Raw genomic sequence first — 7,978 nt, forward strand, 5'->3', positions numbered from 1 at the left:
TCCCCCTGCAGGAAACCCCCACATCCTGGGGGCGCAGCCATGCAGCAGGCTTGTCTGCCTGGTGGTTCTGCTCCAACATGCTCCACCACACTCTCTCTTGGCTACATACTGACCTCTACTGGTCACCATGGGCAGTCACACTCAACTTCACCATGACTTGACATGGCTAATAATGAAGAGCCACTGAAGGCAACAGCTTCCACTTTGGTTGAAGAGACAACATTATCAAAACCATGGGATTAACTACTCAATCTTTATTGGAGTATGGCATATTAAGACAATTGTGTAGAGATGCCTAGAAGCCAAAGGTTAATCATAGAAAATCATCTTTACAATCGTGATATAGAAACATGGCTCCATGTTTTGTATTTGATTCTGCACACAAAGTCACTTCCAGCATGTGATTAGGCTGTCTATTAAAGTATGCAGGAATATGCAGTAACAGACACACTACAGTGAGAATGCAACACGAGCAGAGGAACAACACAACACCAGTTTAGGACGAGTATACAAAACCTAAACAGTTTTATCCATCCACTGTCTTGGTCCTTGAAGTAATAGCCAAAGTCGAAAGCTTTTGTGACATTGCTTTGCACTTCCTAGGCACGTCTTTGGGCTTGGTGGTTTCAAACACTGGCTTGTGTGTTGCACTGTAACATGGTTTATCCAGTTCAAAGAGGACAGACCAACAGGGTGTAGAAGCATGGAGGTCCCAGTGATTTGGAAGTTACGTAGGAGCAATATGATGTTCCCCTTAATACAGGTCTGAGAGACTGTTCTCTCTTATTCTACGAAATCTCACAAAAACATCTCAAGTTTTACGTCACAATCACAATATATGTCGACACGTTATAGGACAAAGAAATCCTTGTTAAAAATCCCTTCTCCAAAATTCCAGTTATAAACTCCCTATTTTCAAACCCCAAGAGCAACCTTTAAAAGCATCTCATATTAAATTCCTAGATCAGTTAACCTCTCAAGTTCAAGTCTCCATTGAAAATTCCAGCTCAACAGTATGCAGATAGCAGCTCTACCGTAACAATGCAACAGAGAACGGGAAAGATCACTTGTAGTTTTGGTGCTTTCGAACCAAAAAGAAAACGTGTCGAAAACTAAATGTCAGGCTGATGTGTGTCTATATGCGTCCACATTAGGCTATCTGATCAAACATCCATTTAAGTCTCGTGCAAATGCTTGTATGGTAGGCAGGCCAGCAGAATCCTACTTCCCAGACGTTTCTGTGCACCTGGGTGTATATTATTGTGTATGGCACGACAGAGCTGTACTCAAAATGCACCTCGACCAGTTTGGAAAATTCAGAAACCTAAAAAGTCAACCTTACTTGACAAGCCATCACTCTGATTTGAAAAGTGACCTTTACAAATTGCCGATGTCGATTTGGAACCATCGCTGTGAGGCTCGCGAGACCGCTGTGTAGCATCTTCAAGGCACATGTTTTGGAACGATACCGTCGAACGTGATGCCATACAACCTATTCCGGGTATCACGGTTCTCAAACTCCATTGACCTCTGACTTATGACGGGCCAAAGCCAGGGGTAAGGTGATCCCACACGGTCCCGGGAAGTGAAACCTGTAAAACACCAAGCAGTCGTACAATGACACACTCCGAGAGACTGCACAGGCTCCAAGCCGCTGTGCTCCAACGTGGACTTGGGACGGGGTGTTTGAGGAGCGGCGCCGGGACGACCGCCACCTCGGGTGTGGTGGAGGACTCACATGAAGCGATCGGTGTTGGGGGTCTTCGTCATGTTGAACTCTGCCACGGGGATGCCCCTGGAGGAGACCTGAGGCGCAAACATGGCCGCGGGGAACACCACCGAGGACGTGCCCACCTAAGAGATTTCGACGGGACGGCACAGGCATCAGTTGGTGTCCTTAGGTCTCTGGCACTGGGCCAGAGGTTTCCTTCCAAGGGAGAGACATCCCAGATCCTATCGACACAGATATGACTCACCACCAAACACAAGTCACACGTGTCCAGCTCCTTCTCCACCTTGGTCAAGACGTGGGAGTCCAGGGTTTCACCAAACCAGACCACGTTGGGTCTGAGCAGACCTCGACAGTCACTCTTCTCACATCTATACACACACACACACACATCCAGACAAGAACAAACAGCTTACTACCGGTACCAAGGGCATTAGGTACTGGCTCTTCGTTTTTTGAACTTACTGTGGCGTGGACTGTCAAGTGAAGAAAATAGCTGCATTGAACAAACACTTCATACAGATATGCATGTCATATATTCATTTCATGATATAACAATTCAGAACAGGCACGAACGTTGAACACTAAACATAAACAAACCCTATCCTACCTCGGGAGGTCCTCCACAGGGATCTTGGCATCGCTGGTGTCTGGTTCCGGGGAACTGTGGAACCACACACACACACACACATCCTTGTGTTCCAGAACTACTATTTCCCATTCTACCAAGTCAACTCTAAGGATCAGAGGCCCTGTGATGAGGCAATAAGGCAGCTGTGCGTGCTCTCTCTGCTTACCCTGTGTCCTTCAGGGCAGCACATATGGGGCTCCGCTGGTTCACAGTCACGTGTCCACAGCTCACACAGCGGGTCTCCAGAAGGCTTCCTGCCCAGTCACAGACACAAACAGAGACCGCACAGGCCGTCACCATGGAGACGCTTCGAGAAGAACCTTGTTTAGGAGTCTGCTGATAACAGGCGACCTGGAAGGGCTTAAACTCCACATCTTACAGCTATCTAACAAAGGTTCGTAAACCAAGATGTATGAGCATTTTGACAAGAAGGAAAACAGCTACTGCAGGAGTTTGAATGGAACCGGATCAGCCTTTGGTACCTCCAGAAAAGCTTGCTGCTACAATAGGACTGGCCCCTTCGACTCACCGTGGATCTTGAGCACGTGTTTGGACCCCGCCTGGCGGTGCAGGTCGTCTATGTTCTGGGTGATGACGACCACAGACCGCCCCTGCTTCCTGAACCGAGCTTCGCACTGGGCGATGGCGAGGTGGGCGGCGTTGGGTCCCTTGCTCAGAACCATCTCCCTCCGGTAGTGGTAGAACTCCCAGACCAGGGACGGGTTCCGAGAGAAAGACTCGGGCGTGGCCAGATCCTGGGGAGAGAGGGACAGCATGGGTTAGGGTTCAGGTTCAAAGGTCAAAGAGATGCACTAGTAAACCCGTGGATAGGAAGTAGAACGTTTGACAAAAAGCGCAGTGTACTTTTTCCCCCACTGTTTGGATGTTATTGTCAAGATGTGATCTTGTAATCTTGAAGGCCTACAGTGATATATATCCTGAGAGTGGTCATGGGCTGGGAGCTGTGCGTTTCAACACCCATTGACACTTCCCTGCTGTATGACTATGTTAAGCCTCTGTTCTGCTCCTCTCTTTCAACAACCGTCGCTGGAGGAGGGGATCCCTCACTGAATGGCTCCTCCCAAGATTTTCTTCCATTTTATCTCCTCTTGTGAGTTTTTCTGGTAGTTTTTCCTTGTCTTTCTTGAGGGTTTATGTTGGTTGAGGGGCAGTTCTATGGGCCTATGTGAAGCCCTCTGCGACATTGCTTGCAAAAAGGGCTATACAAATACATTTTGATTTGCTTTTGATTTGATCTGTGACTGTTGTCAAATCCTTACTGCCTGCTTGTCACTATGTTTACTTTCTTGTGCCCTATTAAAGATGGTCCTCCGGCCTAAAGAGCTGAGAGACATGATTGAGACCTAAGCCTGGTGTGTTGTCATTTATTATCAAAGGTCTGGTTCTCTCTCCCAATCTGCAGATTAATAACACATCTACAAATCCAGAACTCAACTGAATTTAGTCGCTCCTTTAATGAAGAAACAGACAAAACACTTTCTTCATCATTAACTGTGGAGGAAAATGGGATTTAGCCCACACAAAGCCTTGCCCAAGGGAAAAGGACCAGACACATTTGGTTTCAAAAGGGCCACGTTATGAAAGAGAGCATGTCACTATGACATTGCATACATTTCCTTGTTAGTGTTAGTGGTAGCTTACATGTGTATGGGCATGTTTCATTATTACCTGTGATTGCCATTTCCTCCACTGGCCTCCAGTCCCTTTGAAGGTCGGGACTCCACTCTCTGCACTTACGCCTGCCCCCGTGATAATGACTACGTGTTTGGCTTTGGAGAAGACTTCTCGAAATTCAGACATATCTGCAACAACAACAAAAAACTCAATACATGTCAATCAGCACCAATCTATTATTTTCCCTAGGGGATAGATTTTAACCAAGTGAACCACACAGGAGGAACGGTACCTGAGCTTGCTCTGGTCAGCTTAGCCATTGGTCCTCCGAGGGTTGCAGGCGAGGACAGTCGAGGACCAAGAGCAAGTTTTGCTAACCGTCGCAGAATCATTTTTCATCAAATGTCCACCCTACAATAATAAAGTAGCAAGAGACTGATGACATAAATTACACTGATAGATAGTGGTAACTGATTGTCAAAATGTAATCCACATGACAGTCTCAAAAACGACTGTACATGCGTAAATGCTAGGCAATTAGGTCCACTGAGTAGGCTACTCCAAAAATAGTTAAAACAGCATAATTTCAACCTCTTCAACAAAAAGCTCGATACAAGTTATTCAGGTGAAGCCAACTATTTCAAAAAGATGTAACCTAGTCTATCATTGCGTCGTGTGGAAGTCTATGCTTTAGTGTTAGTGTTTTAGTAGGTTTATTACATTAGCCAAGCAGCTAGCATTTTGCAACGAATTGCGGTAGCCCAAATTCACTGAAAGTCACTGATAAGTTTTATAGGCAGTAAAGAGCTGAAGCGAGGCTAAACACTTCGCATAGGAATGTGCACCGATCGTCCATGAATTATGATTGCAATTGAGTTCCCATGCCTAACACGACTCTACTCACCCAATTCCAGTAAACAGACTAGTATTTACTTTTTGTGCAGCAGTTTATTGAAAAAGCCGTAAAAATACACGGCTGTCGCAAAAGCAGGTTTCTTAGTACTGTCATGGAAATGTAGTTTCAGAGAGACCCCTAGTGGTCTCAAATTGTTATGTTCTTTTAGTATATTTCCTTTCCTTCTTATTCCACAAGATGGCATCGCATTGTGGCAGTATCAAGTTGTGTTTCGGGTCTATAATGGTCTCATTTGTTTTAATTGAGGTTTTAAAAATAAATACTTCAACTCATAGTTTGTCCTTAACAAGTTCAAACATGCAGAATTTGCTTGGAGAGAGACCCTTTGAAAAGTCTAGTAAGTTTTTTCCATAAATAAAACTGCAAATTGTTTGAGTCCTCCCCAATAATTGGCTGGTAAGAATCCTGCTCCTTGGCATAATTAGCATTGTTTATGTTAATTCATATTAATAATCCCATCTCATTATAGCCTGTCATACGTGAATGAGCTCGGTAGCGGCTCCAAGCGCCGCGGTAACCTCCTCACTTCCAACATCTTCCCTGCATGTCCTACCCGTTCCACTTGTTCTCCCTGTCAAAACCTCCCCGTGAGCGGCCGTGGCTCTGAGTCTGCCCCAGCACGCCAGTCGTCACTGGACGCTGCTCAAATTGATGGCGGCTTCTCCGGAGGACTTAGACCGCCGACCGATCAGAAGAGTCCGGTCAAAGAGCGATACCCCATACCTTGCAGAGGCCAGAATCTCTTTCAACCTGAAGACAGGTAAGGACACACGTGTAGCCATTTAATTTACAATGGGATAAACAATGTTTTCCGCAATGGCAAACTACTGCACCAAGATGATTAAGTTATTTGGTTAATCATTTGTCCCATTTACTGTTTTTACGGATTAGCCTATTGTCCGCATCACACCTATAATAGCCTAAATACCCGACATTTTACGTGGAATATCTGTCTTTAAGTCAAACATTTAGCAGATTTTTACGTTTTTTTTCTCAAATGGTTTAGATATTTGTCCTGCCTGAACAAGATTATACATTTGATTTTGTGGACGTCTAGCAGTGTGTTATTTCTCTGCAGTTACATAATAACATGTGAAGAAGCATTTAAAGCCTCAACGTGATCGCCTGGTAGGATGAAGCAAGGTGTAAAGGCTAAACCGATGCATTTACTGTAGGCTACACAAAGTCAATTCAGTTCGGCAATGAGTCTACCCACTACATTTTAGATATTGTCTAATTAGATTGGACCCCCAGGATTAGGCTAGTGTGCTGAATCAAATCGCTCCCCGCGCTAGGTGTATTGCATCCTTGTTACCATAGTGACACGGCATATTTTGGGGCTGAGTCAGTGATTCAATTTTCAGCAATCTCGACTGCCTGTTAAATCTGATGTGTCAGTAGTTGCCTGTTCCTCTTAAATTATGCATTAGGTCGTGTGATAGTACTATCATTTGTGTCACGAAGATGCAACTTGATATATTGCTTTAGGTTGGCAACAGTCAGTGATAGTAAAATACCCTGTCTCACGACCGGAGCTGTTCACTGTTGTGTGGTGCTGAAACAATTGGGTAGCCCATAGCCTACAGCCCACGTTGTGCAGACTTCCAGAACATACTTTTTATAGGACTTAAAAATATGAAAAATGTTAGAAAATTTAATGTCAACAGCGTATATCTTTGAAACATGAAAGTTATCTAACAGTCACCTGAATCCCTGTGGTTTGGTGTCACACCCCACCCTAATGTTCTTAGAATTGCCGCACCGTAGTTCTTGAGTCTTTGTTTATTATAATTTACATTCCCGCATACTCACTTGCTTGCATGTGCCCTACTCTGGTCTCAGGTAAAAGCTGAGTTATTTGTCTATGGATTTTAGTAGTTTTAGGTGTTCTTCTGTCAATACTGCAGGATAAATGTCAGTGTAGTTGAATGGGGATTCCATGATGAATTCGAAGAGTAAAGGGAATAGTATGCCTGTGATCCAGTTGAGGTCAGATTCTGCTATGGTCCCTTGGTGAAAGGACCAGATTATAATTTTTTGACTAGAATGTTTGGAAAGCATAAGCATCTTCAACAATCGGGTTGTGCCACAGCATCTAAAGCCAAGTCGTTAATAGCCTTTATGGCACAAAATTGCTGGATGATGGCAAGTTCCTCATAATGGAATCAGAGGTGAGTATGACATGTGGTTCTATTGAACAGGCCTTCTTAGCACCCGGCTAATTTGATTGGATGAACCTGAGTTGAATCTGGTTTCGCTCTGCTCTGTGAGTGGCCTATCTGTTTGTTGTCATTGGACACAACTGCTAAACTGCTCTCCATCACCTCACTAACCATGCTCCATGTTACTGGAAAAGCATATTACTGTAATAATGCCTTGAGGTTGGCATGCTGTTTCTACCGTGTAGAGGATGCAATGAAAAGTGTGTGTATGTGTGTGTGTGTGTGTGTGTGTGTGTGTGTGTGTGTGTGTGTGTGTGTGTGTGTGTGTGTGTGTGTGTGTGTAAAAGGCGTTTGTTGTTCCCACCCACATTCATCTGCACCTTGTCCAGAGAGACTAATATGTATGCCTTCTTGTTTCAGTTGGTGCCGAAGTTGGACACACACACACACACACGCACATAGTCAGACACATAACAATGCCATCTGTGCCGGCAGCTGAGGGATTAGAATGTGCAATTTTTTTGGGTGCCAAATACAGCTATGTGGCTGCCATGACTGACTGGGAGGTTTTGAATGAACATTTGTGGGAGAGCTCAGTGTGTGAATCCTGGACATAGAATGTGTGTCAGAGTGGCACAGAAGCTGAGGATATGGGAGTTTCATGAATGACTCGGCGACATCTGGTCAAAAGTATGCAGGTGTCTGGAACTGTAGCATAGTTAGCATTTCCTATTAGGTCTGATGGTAATACATACTGTACATGATATATTGTAGGCTATTGCTCCGCGGTTTGTGTGGCTGTGTGTGTGTGTGTGTGTGTTTGTGTGCATGCGTGTGTATCGCTGGTCTGTATCGCCGCTGATACAGCAGTTCTCTCATTAGATGAGGTTGTCTGTCTGTTTGGG

General features: G+C 44.8%; 1 protein-coding gene across 1 annotated transcript; it reads right to left on the reverse strand.

The window, feature by feature from the left end:
* Window positions 1-239: 239 nt before the first annotated feature.
* On the reverse strand, window positions 240-4,987 carry LOC124472548 (NAD-dependent protein deacylase sirtuin-5, mitochondrial-like). The gene is made up of 9 exons (XM_047027467.1): window positions 4,900-4,987; window positions 4,288-4,406; window positions 4,050-4,183; window positions 2,890-3,115; window positions 2,527-2,614; window positions 2,340-2,393; window positions 1,977-2,100; window positions 1,739-1,854; window positions 240-1,592 (listed from the first exon to the last, which is right to left on the reverse strand). The coding sequence occupies exons 2-9, from the start codon at window positions 4,385-4,387 to the stop codon at window positions 1,514-1,516; spliced, it is 921 nt and encodes a 306-aa protein (XP_046883423.1). The 5' UTR covers window positions 4,388-4,406; window positions 4,900-4,987; the 3' UTR covers window positions 240-1,513.
* Between the last annotated feature and the right edge of the window lie 2,991 nt (window positions 4,988-7,978).

Source organism: Hypomesus transpacificus, chromosome 10 (genome assembly GCF_021917145.1).
Source record: "Hypomesus transpacificus isolate Combined female chromosome 10, fHypTra1, whole genome shotgun sequence".
Classification (NCBI taxonomy): Eukaryota; Metazoa; Chordata; class Actinopteri; order Osmeriformes; family Osmeridae; genus Hypomesus; species Hypomesus transpacificus.

Bases quoted from the DNA above. Each gene is read 5' to 3' on its own strand.
- LOC124472548 (XM_047027467.1), bottom strand. From the start codon at position 4,387: ATGATTCTGCGACGGTTAGCAAAACTTGCTCTTGGTCCTCGACTGTCC. The intron at 4,184-4,287 runs GTACCGTTCCTC...TTGTTGTTGCAG, and splicing joins GCTGACCAGAGCAAGCTCAG to ATATGTCTGAATTTCGAGAA. The intron at 2,101-2,339 runs GTAGGATAGGGT...GTGTGTGTATAG, and splicing joins CCTGTGGAGGACCTCCCGAG to ATGTGAGAAGAGTGACTGTC.